At 45.6% G+C, this 18,557-nt stretch overlaps 2 protein-coding genes across 2 annotated transcripts; one reads left to right on the top strand and one right to left on the bottom strand.

The window, feature by feature from the left end:
• Positions 1-13,567: 13,567 nt before the first annotated feature.
• Positions 13,568-14,453, bottom strand: LOC124672435 (non-specific lipid transfer protein GPI-anchored 20-like). The gene is made up of 3 exons (XM_047208660.1): positions 14,050-14,453; positions 13,837-13,899; positions 13,568-13,737 (listed from the first exon to the last, which is right to left on the bottom strand). Exons 1-3 carry the CDS (start codon positions 14,390-14,392, stop codon positions 13,568-13,570), a joined length of 576 nt encoding a protein of 191 aa, XP_047064616.1. The 5' UTR covers positions 14,393-14,453.
• A 2,738-nt stretch (positions 14,454-17,191) lies between these two features.
• Positions 17,192-18,157, top strand: LOC124669883 (non-specific lipid transfer protein GPI-anchored 20-like). The gene is made up of 3 exons (XM_047206418.1): positions 17,192-17,546; positions 17,637-17,699; positions 17,798-18,157. Exons 1-3 carry the CDS (start codon positions 17,201-17,203, stop codon positions 17,971-17,973), a joined length of 585 nt encoding a protein of 194 aa, XP_047062374.1. The 5' UTR covers positions 17,192-17,200; the 3' UTR covers positions 17,974-18,157.
• Positions 18,158-18,557: the final 400 nt, after the last annotated feature.

Raw genomic sequence — 18,557 nt, 5'->3', positions numbered from 1 at the left:
GTGCGGTGGCTCGGCGGGGAATGCGGCTCCTTTTTCACCGGCGCCAAGGATGGCGCCGACCTGGAGATCGACCTCGCCGCCGAACCGGACGACGAGGAACTGGCAGCCATACGCCATGGCTGCCAGCTGTTTCCCCGTTGGCGGCTGTTCGATGCCCTCGATTGAGGGGGCATCGTGAGCCTCGGCGAGTTGCCGCCCTCGATGTGCTCAAGGACGTTGTGGAGCGTCCTATCCGGCGCGCTCCACCAACGCCGGCCACCCGCGGCGTTGTTGCGCGGAGGCGGAGGTGGCGGGCCGTCGTAGGACGCCAGTTCGTGCTCCCACCGCCGGAGAAAGAACGAATTCTACCAAGTGTAGTTCTCGGGGTGGTGGCGCGGGTCGGCGCGTTCTTCCTCCGTCATCGCCATCCGCGCCTCCTCGATGGCGACGTCGAGGGCGTGGCCCTGGGGCGGCGGCGGGATTGGCACGCCACCAGCGCTTAGCCGCCACCCGCCGCCGGGGGGCCTCGTGTCCGGCGGGCAGGGGTACCCCGCCTGGTGGAGGAGGTGCCCCTCCCACGTGTGGAGAGATCAGCGGGGGAACCCGTTGTTGGATGCGCCGTCGTCGTCGTAGAACGCCATCGTTGGAGGTGGAGGTGGAGGGTGAGTGAAGGGAGAATGGAGGAAGAGTGGAGCAGGGGCGTCGCGGCGAGCGGAGCGGCTTTATATAGACGCGGTGGGCGCGGCGGGCGCCGGCGATTAATGCCGCGTGGAAGACGATGCGTGCGCGGAAGACGATGCGTGCGCGGAAGACGATGCGACGACATTAACTCGCCGCGTGGAAGCTACGCGGCCGGCGAATGCTGAACGGCGGCAGGCTTTTACAGCGCGCGGAAGACGATGCGATGAGGACGACGATCGGTGTCTCTCGCCGACAAGTTGGGGCCACCAGACGCGCAGGAGTTTCCTCGCCGTTTCCCGCGTTTTCGTTTCGTCCGGAGTCCCCGAGCGCTCCCCGGGGGGCCGGGGATGGCGTGGGATCGCCGGATGAATTTAGGCCCAAATCCGGATGAAATCGAGGAACTCGGGACGCGATTGGGCCGAATTTCGCCGTCCGGATAGAAAAAACGTCGTTCGGGGGCCTCGTCGGGGAGACGAGTGGAGATGCTCTAACAGTTCAGGCGTTCATGTTTTTTTCTTTTGTGTCCAAACGGAGTTCAGTTCAGAAGGGCCAAATTATAGATAGCCTAGAACTATATCCCCGTAAATGGATGATAATATACTTGAAAGCTGTTGCGCGGATCACAGACATAATGTTTACATGAGAATCGTGTTTTGTACTATGGTGGCAAGTATGATTAGAATCCGTGCTTCTCTTCGGAACTACAATACCTTATAGGAGTAGTTAATTAGTTCAACAAATAAATAGGTATGTATTTTAAGTTCACGTGTAAACGAATATAAAGATGACTGCACATAGCAATCAGCCACATTCAAGTGAACAACATAATTTCCGTTAGATATGAAAAAAATTCAATAAAACTATGACACTCAAAAGTTAAAAAAGGGTTTGAAGCGGGCGGCGCCATTGCGCGATGCAAAAGGAGGAGGGTCGATGAAAAGGGGGATGGGGGCTCGGATTTGATCGCGTTTGTGTAAAAGAGGCGATGAGTCGGTGGAAGATTACTAGGGGCATCATGGGATTTTTGAAAAAAAACTCAACGGTTAGGGATCTAGGTATGGGTTACAGGAGAGGTTCGTTTTCTGGAGGTGCTCATAGAGGTAGGTGATACGTCTCCGACGTATCGATAATTTCTTATGTTCCATGCCACATTATTGATGTTATCTACATGTTTTATGCACACTTTATGTCATATTCGTGCATTTTCTGGAACTAACCTATTAACAAGATGCCGAAGTGCCAGCTGTTGTTTTCTGCTGTTTTTGGTTTCAGAAATCCTAGTAAGGAAATATTCTCGGAATTGGACGAAATCAACGCCCAGGGGCCTATTTTTCCACGAAGCTTCCAGAAGTCCGAAGACGAAACGAAGTGGGGCCACGAGGTGCCCGGACTACAGGGCGGCGCGGCCTAGGGTTGGGCCGCGCGGCCCTGTCATCTGGAGCCCTCGTGTGCCCTCTCGACTTGCCCTTCCGCCTACTTAAAGCCTCCGTGACGAAACCCCCAGTACCGAGAGCCACGATACGGAAAACCTTCCGCAGACGCCGCCGCCGCCGATCCCATCTCGGGGGATCCAGGAGATCGCCTCCGGCCCCCTGCCGGAGAGGGGAATCATCTCCCGGAGGACTCTACGCCGCCATGGTCGCCTCCGGTGTGATGTGTGAGTAGTCTACCCCTGGACTATGGGTCCATAGCAGTAGCTAGATGGTTGTCTTCTCCCCATTGTGCTATCATTGTCGGATCTTGTGAGCTGCCTATCATGATCAAGATCATCTATATGTAATTCTATATGTTGCGTTTGTTGGGATCCGATGAATAGAGAATACTTGTTATGTTGATTATCAAAGTTATGCTTATGTGTTGTTTATGATCTTGCATGCTCTCCGTTACTAGTAGATGCTCTGGCCAAGTAGATGCTTGTAACTCCAAGAGGGAGTACTTATGCTCGATAGTGGGTTCATGCCCGCATTGACACCTGGGACAGTGACAGAAAGTTCTAAGGTTGTGTTGTGCTGTTGCCACTAGGGATAAAATATTAGTGCTATGTTCAAGGATGTAGTCACTAGTTACATTACGCACCATACTTAATGCAATTGTCTGTTGTTAGCAACTTAATACTGGAAGGGGTTCGGATGATAACCTGAAGGTGGACTTTTTAGGCATAGATGCGATTGGATGGCGGTCTATGTACTTTGTCGTAATGCCCAATTAAATCTCACTATACTCATCATGATATGTATGTGCATTGTCATGCTCTCTTTATTTGTCAATTGCCCAACCGTAATTTGTTCACCCAACATGCTGTTCGTCTTATGGGAGAGACACCTCTAGTGAACTGTGGACCCCGGTCCAATTCTCTTTACTCGAAATACAATCTATCGCAATACTTGTTCTACTGTTTTCTGCAAACAATCATCTTCCACACAATACGGTTAATCCTTTGTTACAGCAAGCCGGTGAGATTGACAACCTCACCTGTTTCGTTGGGGCAAAGTACTTTGGTTGTGTTGTGCAGGTTCCACGTTGGCGCCGGAATCCCTGGTGCTGCGCCGCACTACATCTCGCCGCCATCAACCTTCAACGTGCTTCTTGACTCCTCATCGGTCCGATTAAACCTTGGTTTCTTACCGAGGGAAACTTGCCGCTGTGCGCATCACACCTTCCTCTTGGGGTTCCCAACGGACGCGTGTCGAACGAAAGACAATACGTCAACCACGCGCATCAAGCAAATTTCCGGCGCCGTTGCCGGGGAGATCAAGACACGCCTGCAAGGGAGTCTCCACTTCTCAATCTCTTTACTTTGTTTTTGTCTTGCTTAGTTTTATTTACTACTTTGTTTGCTGCACTAAATCAAAATACAAAAAAATTAGTTGCTAGTTTTACTTTATTTGCTATCTTGTTTGCTATATCAAAAACACAAAAAAATTAGTTACTTGCATTTACCTTACTTATTTCATCATGTTTCCTTTTAATTTTACCACAAAGAACATACCGGTAGGACGTGGGTCTATAGTTGGGAGAAATAATATAGAAGAATTCTTCAACCATGTTAGCACCATTGAAAATTTTGAAGATAGACACTTGGTAGACCTTGCGCCTACTTATGAAATTGCTGCTGCGCATTTAGTTCGCTTGTTGGAAACTAAATTTGTTAATCTTAATCCTATAATCCAACACATGTTTTTCACACTTGGTGATATGGAAGAAGGGGAAAAGAAAGATTTTGTATTAGAAACCCTTCTTAGAGAATTTGGTGGGCTAGCAAGAGAAGCTAGAAAGGTGTTTGCTAAATTTAATATGCTTGGTTCTCCTACTAATTTTGTTAGTCTCCTTGAAAGGATGGATATGGATAGAATAAGATACACTAATAATATTGATGATGGAGGGGAGATCAAAGCACCAATACCATGTAAGCTCCTAGCTATGAATGATGCGCTAGAAAATAACTATGCTTGGCTTGTTCCCGAAAATTTGTTTGATGAGAGTAGCACGCCTAAGACTAACGAAAAGGGAGATGCTAAAACTTATGTATCTAATATAATATGCCTGGTTGAGAAAAGCCCACACCCCGCTGTAGAAGTACCACCCTTCGACAATACTTGATACACACTTTCTGCGCCTAGCTGAAAGGCGTTAAAGAAAAGCGCTTATGGGAGACAACCCATGTTTTTACCTACAGTACTTTGTTTTTATTTTGTGTCTTGGAAGTTGTTTACTACTGTAGCAACCTCTCCTTATCGTAGTTTTGTGTTTTGTTGTGCCAAGTTAAGCCGTTGATAGAAAAGTAAGTACTAGATTTGGATTACTGCACAGTTCCAGATTTCTTTGCTGTCACGAATCTGGGCAAAATCCCCCTGTAGGTAACTCAGAAAATTATGCCAATTTACGTGCATGATCCTCAGATATGTACGCAACTTTCATTCAATTTGAGCATTTTCATTTGAGCAAGTCTGGTGCCATTTTAAAATTCGTCAATACGAACTGTTCTGTTTTGACAGATTCTGCCTTTTATTTCGCGTTGCCTCTTTTGCTATGTTGGATGAATTTCTTTGATCCACTAATGTCCAGTAGCATTATGCAATGTCCAGAAGTGTTAAGAATGATTGTGTCACCTCTGAATATGTCAATTTATATTGTGCACTAACCCTCTAATGAGTTGTTTCGAGTTTGGTGTGGAGGAAGTTTTCAAGGATCAAGAGAGGAGTATGATGCAACATGATCAAGGAGAGTGAAAGCTCTAAGCTTGGGGATGCACCCGGTGGTTCACCCCTGCATATATCAAGAAGACTCAAGCGTCTAAGCTTGGGGATGCCCAAGGCATCCCCTTCTTCATCGACAACATTATCAGGTTCCTCCCCCGAAACTATATTTTTATTCCATCACATCTTATGTGCTTTTTCTTGGAGCGTCGGTTTGTTTTTGTTTTTGTTTTGTTTGAATAAAATGGATCCTAGCATTCACTTTATGGGAGAGATACACGCTCCGCTGTAGCATATGGACAAGTATGTCCTTGGTTTCTACTCATAGTATTCATGGCGAAGTTTCTCCTTCGTTAAATTGTTATATGGTTGGAATTGGAAAATGATACATGTAGTAATTGCTATAAATGTCTTGGGTAATGTGATACTTGGCAATTGTTGTGCTCATGTTTAAGCTCTTGCATCAGATGCTTTGCACCCATTAATGAAGAAATACATAGAGCATGCTAAATTTGGTTTGCATATTTGGTTTCTCTAAAGTCTAGATAATTTCTAGTATTGAGTTTGAACAACAAGGAAGACGGTGTAGAGTCTTATAATGTTTTCAATATGTCTTTTATGTGAGTTTTGCTGCACCGGTTCATCCTTGTGTTTGTTTCTAATAAGCCTTGCTAGCCTAAACCATTGTATCGAGAGGGAATACTTCTCATGCATCCAAAATACTTGAGCCAACCACTATGCCATTTGTGTCCACCATACCTACCTACTACATGGTATTTTCCGCCATTCCAAAGTAAATTGCTTGAGTGCTACCTTTAAAATTCCATCATTCACCTTTGCAATATATAGCTCATGGGACAAATAGCTTAAAAACTATTGTGGTATTGAATATGTAATTATGCACTTTATCTCTTATTAAGTTGCTTGTTGTGCGATAACCATGTTTATCGGGGAACGCCATCAACTCATTGTTGAATTTCATGTGAGTTGCTATGCATGTTCGTCTTGTCCGAAGTAAGGGCGATCTACACCGAGTTGAATGGTTTGAGCATGCATATTGTGAGAGAAGAACATTGGGCCGCTAACTAAAGCCATGATCCATGGTGGAAGTTTCAGTTTTGGACAAATATCCTCAAATCTCTAATGAGAAAAGAATTAATTGTTGTTGAATGCTTAAGCATTAAAAGAGGAGTCCATTATCCGTTGTCTATGTTGTCCCGGTATGGATGTCTAAGTTGAGAATAATCAAAAGCGAGAAATCCAAATGCGAGCTTTCTCCTTAGACCTTTGTACAGGCGGCATAGAGGTACCCCTTTGTGATACTTGGTTAAAGCATATGTATTGCGGTGATAATCCAGGTAGTCCAAGCTAATTAGGACAAGGTGCGGGCACTATTGGTACACTATGCATGAGGCTTGCAACTTATAAGATATAATTTACATGATGCATATGCTTTATTGCTACCGTTGACAAAATTGTTTCATGTTTTCAAAATCAAAGCTCTAGCACAAATATAGCAATCGATGCTTTTCCTCTGTGAGGACCATTCTTTTACTTTCAATGTTGAGTCAGTTCACCTATTTCTCTCCACCTCAAGAAGCAAACACTTGTGTGAACTGTGCATTGATTCCTACATACTTGCTTATTGCACTTATTATATTACTCTATGTTGACAATATCCATGAGATATACATGTTACAAGTTGAAAGCAACCGCTGAAACTTAATCTTCTTGTGTGTTGCTTCAATACCTTTACTTTGAATTATTGCTTTATGAGTTAACTCTTACGCAAGACTTATTGATGCTTGTCTTGAAGTGCTATTCATGAAAAGTCTTTGCTTTATGATTCACTTGTTTACTCATGTCATATACATTGTTTTGATCGCTGCATTCACTACATATGCTTTACAAATAGTATGATCAAGATTATGATGGCATGTCACTCCGTAAATTATCCGTGTTATCGTTTTACCTGCTCGGGACGAGCGAGAACTAAGCTTGGGGATGCTGATACGTCTCCGACGTATCGATAATTTCTTATGTTCCATGCCACATTATTGATGTTATCTACATGTTTTATGCACACTTTATGTCATATTCATGCATTTTCCGGAACTAACCTATTAACAAGATGCCGAAGTGCCGATTGTCTGTTTTCTGCTGTTTTTGGTTTCAGAAATCCTAGTAACGAAATATTCTCGGAATTGGACGAAATCAACGCCCGAGGGCCTATTTTTCCACGAAGCTTCCGGAAGTCCGAAGACGAAACGAAGTGGGGCCACGAGGTGCCCGGACTACAGGGCGGCGCGGCCTAGGGTTGGGCCGCGCGGCCCTGTCATCTGGAGCCCTCGTGTGCCCTCTCGACTTGCCCTTCCGCCTACTTAAAGCCTCCGTGACGAAACCCCCAGTACCGAGAGCCACGATACGGAAAACCTTCCAGAGACGCCGCCGCCGCCGATCCCATCTCGGGGGATCCAGGAGATCGCCTCCGGCACCTCGCCGGAGAGGGGAATCATCTCCCGGAGGACTCTACGCCGCCATGGTCGCCTCCGGTGTGATGTGTGAGTAGTCTACCCCTGGACTATGGGTCCATAGCAGTAGCTAGATGGTTGTCTTCTCCCCATTGTGCTATCATTGTCGGATCTTGTGAGCTGCCTATCATGATCAAGATCATCTATATGTAATTCTATATGTTGCGTTTGTTGGGATCCGATGAATAGAGAATACTTGTTATGTTGATTATCAAAGTTATGCTTATGTGTTGTTTATGATCTTGCATGCTCTCCGTTACTAGTAGATGCTCTGGCCAAGTAGATGCTTGTAACTCCAAGAGGGAGTACTTATGCTCGATAGTGGGTTCATGCCCGCATTGACACTAGGACGATGACGATGAAAGTTCTAAGGTTGTGTTGTGCTGTTGCCACTAGGGATAAAACATTAGTGCTATGTTCAAGGATGTAGTCACTAGTTACATTACGCACCATACTTAATGCAATTGTCTCGTTGTTAGCAACTTAATACTGGAAGGGGTTCGGATGATAACTCTGAAGGTGGACTTTTTAGGCATAGATGCGGTTGGATGGCGGTCTATGTACTTTGTCGTAATGCCCAATTAAATCTCACTATACTCATCATGATATGTATGTGCATTGTCATGCTCTCTTTATTTGTCAATTGCCCAACTGTAATTTGTTCACCCAACATGCTGTTCGTCTTATGGGAGAGACACCTCTAGTGAACTGTGGACCCCGGTCCAATTCTCTTTACTGAAATACAATCTACTGCAATACTTGTTCTACTGTTTTCTGCAAACAATCATCTTCCACACAATACGGTTAATCCTTTGTTACAGCAAGCCGGTGAGATTGACAACCTCACTTTGTTTCGTTGGGGCAAAGTACTTTGGTTGTGTTGTGCAGGTTCCACGTTGGCGCCGGAATCCCTGGTGCTGCGCCGCACTACATCTCGCCGCCATCAACCTTCAACGTGCTTCTTGACTCCTACTGGTCCGATTAAACCTTGGTTTCTTACTGAGGGAAACTTGCCGCTGTGCGCATCACACCTTCCTCTTGGGGTTCCCAACGGACGCGTGTCGAACGAAAAGACAATACGTCAACCACGCGCATCAGTAGGGTGTGCGTGTGTGCGTTCATATTGCTGAGTGTACACACGTGTATGTGAGCGTCTGCGTTTATACTGTGTTTCAAAAAAAATAGAATAAAGAGTGGTCAATTCTCAAAAAAAAATTTATAAACAATAGCAATTCAAATTAGTGTGACACCGTAGCAACGCACGGGTTTTGTGCTAGTCTATGAATAAAACCTCATGGGCACAAAAAATACTTTCCAATATAAATCTACCTTTCATGAGGGAATTCCGTTTAGGAAAAATAATCAATCATTAACATGAAAAATCATGTTTGCAATAGATTTAGTTTTGATCTTTAGTAAGGATGGAAATGGGTAGGGTATGGGCATTGTAGAGCAATACCATACCCATACCCGTATAGTCAATGGATACAAACTTCTACCCATACCCATTCCCATGGATATAAAACTTTACCCATACCCATACTTGACGGGTAGCCGTACCCATTGGATGCCCGATGCGTAGGATAAATTGTACACAAGTCATTTACAATTTTACATATATTGATAACAAACTTAATTAAAATATTAATTATATCAACTCAATAATAGGTAGTTGAGTACATAACAATTAAGATAACATAAAAATCACATTCTCATATTCTAATAAATAAGAAAACAAAAGTACACGTGTAACGTAATAAGTTGACAATAAACGATGCGTCCTATGGGACGGTGTCAGGACACAGACAAGGAACTGGTTAGTGAGTTGATCGAACCAGATACACATCAGTGGAATGTGCAATCAGTTCGGGAAATTTTCTTGGCCCCGGATGCTGATCGGATTTTGCAAATTCCGTTAAGATTTGCAGCTGGAGAGGATTGGCTGGCATGGTCCCATGATAAGTCGGGCATCTATTCAGTACGTTCGGCTTATCGTGCTCTAGTTGAGGCGAAGGAGCAAGATGTGGAGATACAGGTTCCTACTGCCTCTCCCTCGAGTGATGATGAAAAATGGAAAAAGCTTTGGAAACTTGATGTTCTACCACGGGTACGAGTTTTTTGGTGGAGAGTTGTCAATGGCATTGTGCCAGATTATGCGACTGTCACCAGGCGGCATGTTAGAGTTAATAGTACCTGTCCGGTTTGTAAAGCAACATCAGAAACCTTAATGCATGCGTTGGTAGAGTGCTCGCACGCGCAGCTATTTTGGACAGCTGCGAGGGATGCATTCAACCTGAAATTACCACGGTTGCACCCTGTTACGTGGGCAGAAGATATTCTATGTGAGCCCTCGTTTGAGAGATTGGACCGGACTCTGACTATATCGATAATGGCTGCCATTTGGGATTCTCGAAACAAATGGAGTCATGATGTTTCAGGGTATAGTCCAGTTAAAGCAGTTGATAATATTGCAGAGACTTTGGCCTTGTTGGATGGCCTGAAGAAGAAGAAATATGTTACCACTAGACCAAACTTCACCTGGCATGGACCTCCTCCGGGCGTCATCAAAGTGAATTCAGACGGAGTGATTAGGTCTGATGCGGGTATTGCTTCAACTGGTGGAGTGGCACGGGATACAGATGGGTTTAAAAGTGCATGGTGCAGATTGTATCAGGGCATCACTGACCCGCTGATCATTGAAGCTCTTGCATTACGAGATGCAGTTGCAGCGGCAAGGTCCCAGGGTTTTGTCAAGATCATTGTTGAGACCAATAGTTCAGAGCTTATGCGTTTGTGGATGGAGAGAGGGAACCACCGAGCAGTGATTGCTCCTATCATTAGTGAAATTAGCAATATTTCCTTAGAGTTTAGTTCTTTTGAGATTTTGTTTGCTCGTCGATCAGCAAATGTTGTGGCCCATGAATGTGCGCGTTATGCTTGTGCCCATGGTGCCTCAGCTGTTTGGCTGAAAGATAGTCCCGAGTTCTTGTCTACCAGCCTGATGGCTGATTGTAATCCTGGTTTATTGGGATAATAGAGGCAAGAGTTAACGCCAAAAAAAAAGTTGACAATAAACGGGCAGGGTATGGGTATACCCACGGGTACGAGGCTTTACCCGTGCACTGTTCATGACTTAGCGGGTAGGGTATGTGTACTACCCATGGGCATAAAAATATATCCATACCCGGTGGGTACCCGTACTCATTGGGTACCTTGTGGGTATGTTAAATTGTACACATGTCACTCACAATTTTACATATATCGATAACAACTTAATTAAAAGATTAATTATCTCAACTAAATAAAAGGTAGTTGAGTACATAACAATTAACATAACATAAAAATCGCATTCTTATATTCTAATTCATAAGAAAACAAAAGTAGACGTGTAACGTAATAATTGACAATAAACAGGCAGGGTATGGGTATACTCGATGGTACAAGGCTTTACACGTGCCCTGCCCATGACTTAGCGGGTAGGGTATGGGTACTATCCATGGGCATAAAACTGTATGCATATCCTGCCCATGCGGGTATGGTACCCGTACCGTGGGTAAAATTGACATCCTTAATCTTTAGGCTATGGTTGCCAAGACTTTGGGCATGTATTCCTTCATTACCCTTGCATATTGTTCTTTAGGGGTGATAGTACAAATAATAATAAAATGTTTGACATCTAAAGTTTCATCTTGACAATCTTTCACTAATGCCTCTTTCTTGATTAAGTACCAAAAAATTGCGTACAAAAGGAAAGATAGGTCAGGACGATAGCTACAACAACATAAGATTCAAGGATTACCTTCTTGATGTTTTTTTAGAAATTCTTTCTCAGAAAATCATTTTCCTCACTTGTAACTATTTCACTTTTTTCACCGGTCCAAATTTTTTGATCCAAAGAAACATGAGGCCTTTGTTCAAACCTAAATCATTTACGGTGAAACCTCTAGGTCTGAGTTTGTTTGTTGTACCTGGCAATGTCAGCATTTTCGCGTCGTTCCCTTGTGGAAGGCATTGTTCGGAGATAGCTTGGAATTGTTCTTCGTAGGTTGTGTGTTCCCATGAGTGATGGTTTTTCTATGGTTGTGTTGCATGTCACCGATTTGTTAGATTTTTTTTGTTCTTTTTGCTCTTTTGGTTGTGTGCATCCTCGATGTGTCGACTTGCTCTTGTCATCGTACTATTGTAGGGGCTGGGTTTATTTGGTATCAATTGTATATTTAAAAATCCTTTTATAAAAAACAATGTGCAACTCTGAATAACCTCGGTTGCGACTATGCATTACTCCATACACAATATGAATCACGATGTAATCCAAAGGTCCCATATTTGACTAAGATCCAACTTAAGTATAGGTCGACTGAGAATTAGAAAACCCTTTTGATTTCTACTATGAAATTACATATAGTATCAAACGTAGTATGAACTTAGATGAGTAACTGCACGTTGATGCTCTCGGACTATTAGTTTTTTTCCTGATAATAAGCATTTTATTATTTAAAAGTTTTAAACATTACAGCCACCCTCTACATAACAATGATGCATACAACCACACAAATCGAAAGGTGTCAATAAACTCAATAAAAATAAGGATACACAATACAATCATTCATCACAGAAACAGCTAAGGTGCTTATGGTGATGGAGGACCAATATGTAGATTACTTTGTCATCCATGTTGAGTAAGAAAGCTTCCTCGCCATGTTCTTCAACTATGTAGACACCTCCATAAAGAGGTCGCAATCCTCCACAAGTTGTGAAGACGACCATGAATGGAGCATAGATGTCTACCGGTATATAACCTGCATGAGAGAAGAAACAAAATGTCATTGAAAACCTTGTCATTTCTACACCATTGATCCAATTGACATAGCCATAACGACTAGATAACGACACTTACTCCCACTCTAATTAGTAGCTTAAACTTCTTATCCACACCATTGGGTCAATTTTCAAATATATTCGCACCAATACATGGTGAATATAAGGGAGAACCTATCTAGATGGCTTTTTTTTAATTGGGGGGCATAGCCCAGCCTCTGCATCAAAAAGATGCACACGACCTTCTTAATCATAGACTCAAAGTATCATGGTATCAAGTAAGTTATATCTCATTGGCCGCACAAAGTTGACCTATCTAGATGACTAACCATATAGATCTAGTAAATTTGAACCGGAAGAAAAAAGGTGTTTAATAGTCTCATCATATTGACAAAATACACACCTTTTTTGCTTCCATCCCAATTGTGCTTCACAAGGTTGTCTTTGGTGAGGATTACACCTCGATGAAGATACCATACAGAAACCTTAGATTTTAGGAGAATCTTCATCTTCCAAATCTTTTTGTTTATCAACAGAAAAGTCTGGCCGGATTAAAGTTTTTTTTTTAAAAAAAATCTACATAAAATTTACCACTCATCGGTAGAATCTTCATCTTCCATATCTTTTTGTTTATCAACAAGAAGATTCATATAAACTCGTCTATTCTCCGCGTCAAATGGACCAAAGCCTTATGTTGTAGTAAAGCACTCCATGATGCATAGGACCAACGAGATCTCATCTGAACATTATATTTCGTCGTGAAATTCCAACATCATAGCGACCGTATCACTTTTATGACGCACAATATTATATAGAGCTGAATATTGTTCACAAAGTGTGGCATTATCTAGCCATTTATCTTCCGAGAACCTTATCTCCGAGCCATCTCTAATTAAGGATGAACCATATGGGAAGAATAATTCTTCGTCGCCATAAGACCATCCTAGAAGTACGACTCGACCGAATTCCAAGAATCTTGAGACAAAGAAGGTGAGCCTATGTACATTCTCTTTAGAAGAGTTCACCACATCCCTTCTTTGGTAAGAAGCTTGAAAAATCATTTACGTCGAAAAGCTCTACTCTTAACCTCAAACTCATGAATCCCGAGTCCTACTTGACTTTTAGGGTGGCAAACCACACTTTACTAGCACCACAAATGCTTATCGGGGGTTCTCCACTGTGCAATCACACATATTATTCAGCTACATTGACAACTCAAAGAATATAAATTAGCGTACACAGCTCAAATGACTGTCAGACAAATACTAATATGTGTCTGCCTATAACTCTCCAACTAAACAATCAAAAAACCACATTGTAATCAACGCGAACAGTGCTTTGCTGAGCTCTATTCAAATCTGTTCAACCCAGCATGGTTCCAACGACGGCAAGCAGCACGGATACGCCCGCACTGGACCTCCAGGCAGAGCTGGGCACCACCTGCGGCCTCGTCTGCCCCTGGGTCTGACTGCTCGGCGCCGGCGTCACGGTGGGCTCTGCTGTCGGCGCCGGTAACTCCGGTGCCATTGGCGCTGTAGGTTTCACAAGATACATAACACTTCAGTGAGAATTCGTGGCGGCAGAAACAAACATACATAGAAGGTGAATCAATTAAGCGAGGAGATTCTTACGTAGCGGGGGCATCGCTGGAGAGACTGCGACAGGACCTGGAGCTGGGAGTTGAGCCGACGTATCTGCAGCAAAGACCAAATTTCACATTAGGTCGGTTACAATGTTTGACTCTTTTAAAGCACCACAAAATTCCCGGCCCTTTGATGTTCTTGGACTATCAGAGATAGCACTACAAATTTCACATTAGGACGGTTACAGTGTTCTTCTGGTACCTTTGCACTGAAGCGGGACGGACATGGAGTTGCAGGCCTTGGGCAGCGTGAGGGCGAGTGTCCGGTTGATCGGCAGGCCGAACGGCACGTTGCCGGTGAGGATGAGGCACGCGCAGCTCGTGCTGGCGCTGACAACCGCCGCCAGGGACTGGCAGCAGTCCGCCGTCGGCGACGATCCTCCACCGTTGGTGCTGCCGGTGATGTAGCCGAGGCACGGCGTGAAGCTGGTCACCAGCGACGCCGCGCACGACGTCACAACCGCCTGCCCGGACACCGGCGCCGGAACCGACGCGGCCAGGGCCAGCAGCATGGTCGCGGCTACGGCGAACATCCTGAGGTTCATGGTGATCTCTATAGCTACCTGTCTGGCACGGCACGTCTCGCAACTTCGCACAAGCACGCACGATTTTTTGGAGGGGAAGGGAGGGGGCAGATGGATTAGTGAGTCTGGAATGCATCGCTGGTTGCGTGCGTTTATATAGTGTTGGCATTGGCGTCATGTTGGTAGATCAGATGTTGGTTTGTGGCAGCATAACCACCATAACCAATCTTTTGTTATACAACCTTCTTTCCAGTGTTGACGTGTTGGGAGTTCAGATTGCAGGGTAGTCAGCCGATGATCAGAGGTTGGTTTGTGGCAGTGTAGCTACCGTAACAAATATTCTCATAGAATCTTCTTTCCAGAGTGTTGACGTGTATTTCTTCTTTGTTTGGAAGAAAACAATACTAGGAAAATGTACCACTGCATTTTAGGGCTTACTTTGTTTGACCTTACTTAGCAAAAAAACAAACTGGTAAAAAATAGGGCTTCATAAAGACTTGTTATTGTTTTGGAAGTTTGTCTATGTAAATTAATTGTCTTGTTAAACATTTTCCAAATAAAGGGGAATCAAATTATTGGAAATAATCCAAGAAATTCTTATCTCCGTTGTCAATTACTTTCCATGACCTCTAAATATTCTACTGAACATATATATACACTCAAGATTAGTACATAGATCTCAGTTAACAAAAAAAAAACTATCCATGGCTCCATGCTGCAAAATTTTAAAACCTTTTCGGAATTCAAATTCAAGATAATTTTGGACCTTGTTTGGGAACTTGAGATCTAGCCAACACATGAAAGTCCCCAAAACTTATGGCACCACTATTTTTGACTGGTAGAACTAACCTACCGAGTACCAAGTTTCATTGTCTAGAGAAAAAAATTACTATCTACCTCAAACACTTATGTTCCCTGGAATCAAGTTTTTTGATCAGTTGTAGTGTGTCTTGGCTCCTACTTTCCTAGACTTCTATGCTAAGAGCATCTCCAGCCGTCTCCCCGGAAAGGCCCAATGATCCTTTTTTTCATCCGGATGGACGAAAACGGCTCAGTCGCGTCCCCGAACCTCGTTCTCGCCCGGATTTGGGCTTTCATCGGTCCGGCGAGCCCAGGTCATCACCGCCCCTCCAGGGAGCGCTCGGGGACTCCGGACGAAACGAAAGCACGGGAAACATCGAAAAAACTTCCCGCGCGGATGGTGGCCCCGACTTGTCGGTGACAGAGGCCAATCGTCTTCCGCGCGCTTGAAAAGTCTGCCGCCAGTCAGTCTTCGCCGGACGCGTAGCTTCCACGCGGCAAGCTAATGTCGTCACCTCGGATTCACGTGCGGCTCCCTCTATTTATCGCGAACCTACCACGTCTAGCCGCATTCAGCACCGCCGTCTCCCTCCTCTCCCCAGCCCTGTCTTCTCTCCCCAATCCGCCTCCAGCGAGCAATGGCGGGCCACGGTGAAGGCGCGGCGAACAACGGCTTCGGCCACCGTTCCCTACACCGGTGGGAGGTGGGACTTCTGCACATGGCGGGCTACCCGGCGTCGCCGGACTTCCGCGTGCGCGGAGGATGGCGCCTGAGCGCGGGGGGCGTCCCGATCCCGCCGCTTCCGGTGGGAGGCGACGAGATCGACGCCGCTATCGACGCTGTGCGGGTCACCCTCGGCGAGGAGCAGCGCGTGGAGGAGCGGCACCTCGCCAACAACTACGACACCTGGAACGAGTTCTTCCGTCTCCGGCACGAACGGGAACTTGCAGCATACGACGGTCCTCCTCCTCCTCCAGCGCGTAACAACGCCGCCGGCCGCCGCCGCTGGTGTGGTGCGCCGGGCCGCACGCTCGCCAGTGTGTCGCGCACATAGAGGTCGGCAACTCCCCCGTCCTGGGGATGCCGGGGTCGGCGCCGGCGCCGGCTTAGCACATCGTTTTTCAATTTTAGTTTATGTTTCCATCTGGCCGAATTCAAATATATGTACGAATTTGGCCTATATATGTACCAACTCACCTATATATGTTAAATATCTTTAAATTTTGTTTAAGTTTCAACAAATTTCGCCTTATTTTGTCTTAATTTGCCGTTATTTGTCAAAAAGTTTCATCCATCCTAGTCTCGCTACTGGGATAATAGGCTCACCAAGCCAAAAATTACATCCATTCGGAGCTAAATAGCGTCGGATTTTGGCCTGTGGAGCCCCGACGGCTAAAAATGCTCTAACATTCCCAATCTGCTAGCCCCCACATGCCAACCATCCATCTCCTAAAACCACACTTATAAGTAGATCCCAACCCATGCCAACTAGTTGCGAAATATTCATTGTCCCATCGAATGTTGTGGCTAGTGTGCTATGAATATTGCTCAAGCACACAAGGGATCGAGCCACTCACTAGGTGTCGCCTCGACGTACGCAAGCACAATCTAAAGCTTCTGGATGTCATCATTGTGACACCGCGTTGTTGGAGCCTGACAGTTATGAATATGCGAGCCTGAATAACAAAAATATGCGCTCCAGCTATGCCATGTGGCAATGTCAAACTCACAGGTATGGATGGATGGTCAACAAGACCAAAGTATTTGGTGACGAACCCTTCCTACCGGAAGATCTCAAGACTCAACACCTCACCACTTTGGAAAGAACAATAAGAAAGGATAAGAAAAGGGATAGTTGTTAGTTATGGTTGTTACACTGGTACAGCTACCCTCTGATCTTGATCTACCAGTATGGATGACACACATCGTATATAATCACACGCAGTTAACAAACGATGCATTCCAACCTGACCAATCCACACTCCTCCCTCCTAAACACGAGCAAGGGCACGTGAAGGCAGAGATCAATGGACTCCAAGCTGCTCGCCCTGGCCGCGGCCGCACTAGTGCTAGTGCTGGCCCTGTTCCCGCCGGCGCCGGTGTCCGGGCAGGCTGTGGCGACGTCGTGCACGGCGTCGCTCATCACCAGCTTCACTCCGTGCCTCGGGTACATCACCAACAGCACCAGCGGCGGGGGTTCGTCGCCGACGGCGGACTGCTGCCGGTCCCTAGCGGGGGTGGTGAACGTGAGCACGAGCTGCGCCTGCCTCATCCTCACCGGCAACGTGCCTCTCGGTCTGCCCATCAACCGGACCCTCGCCGTCACGCTGCCCAAGGCCTGCAACTCCATGTCCGTCCCGCTTCAGTGCAAAGGTTGCCTTCTTCAGTCCAGTCCAACCCCGTTCCAGAACACGACCGGGAATTTCGTGGTCTTCTGAAACTAATGTGAAATTTGGTCCGCAGATACGTCGGCTCAGCTCCCAGCTCCAGGTCCCGTCGGAGTCTCTCCTGCCATGCCGCCGCTGCGTAAGAACCTCCTCGCTTAATTGACTATCTATACATGCTCGTCTCTGTCGCCACTAATTCTCACTGACGACACGTTATGGATTCTGACAAATTTACAGCGCCAATGACGTCGGAGCTGCCGGCGCCGACGCCGACGCCGGAGCCCACCGCGACGATGCCGCCGAGCAGCCCGAGCCAAGGGCAGACAAGACCGCAGGTGGTGCCCAGCTCTGCCTGGAGGGCCGCCTCTGGTGTGCCCGTGCTGTCTGCTTTCGTTGGAGCCATGCTGGTTTGAGCTGAGCACGCACTCGCTGTTGCTGCAATACGTGTTGATTATGTATGTATTTTACGCTTGTGTAGTTGCACAGTTGTAAACGTACCGGTGTTCTGTTTGTTTTGAATTGTATCTGTATGTATACATTTTTTTGTTGTTGTGACTGAGTTGAGCTAAATAATAAGATGGAATTCCGAATTCCCGATGAGCACTTCTAGTTTTCTTTTCTTTTTCAAAAATAATAATGATACTTCCTTCGTTCCCCCAAAAAAAAGCTGCTCAGTTTTTTACATGAGTAACAAATCTTCTTTTACAGCTTATGAACCAATTATTGTGTCAAGTGCATAGTAGAGTCAATTTTTTGACCGGCCTGGCTTCCAGAGTATATGCCCCTATCCAATGCTTGGAAGCCTGCTCGATGCAGGCTCGAAGAAGTTGGTGGAGTGAAGCCACTGATGATGTAAAGTAAATCGCCAGCTAGATGGTCCCGAGAGTACAGATGAAAATAGAGATAAGAGCATCTCCACTGATAGCCCCTAAAAAGCCGTCGGCCGCCGGCGGGGGAGTCGGCACCTCCGTTTGGGGGGCACCGGCACTGCATCCTC

Source organism: Lolium rigidum, chromosome 7, assembly GCF_022539505.1.
Source record: "Lolium rigidum isolate FL_2022 chromosome 7, APGP_CSIRO_Lrig_0.1, whole genome shotgun sequence".
NCBI classification, from domain to species: domain Eukaryota; kingdom Viridiplantae; phylum Streptophyta; class Magnoliopsida; order Poales; family Poaceae; genus Lolium; species Lolium rigidum.
Note: the sequence above shows the minus strand (reverse complement) of the source record. Positions and strands in the feature narration are given on the sequence as shown.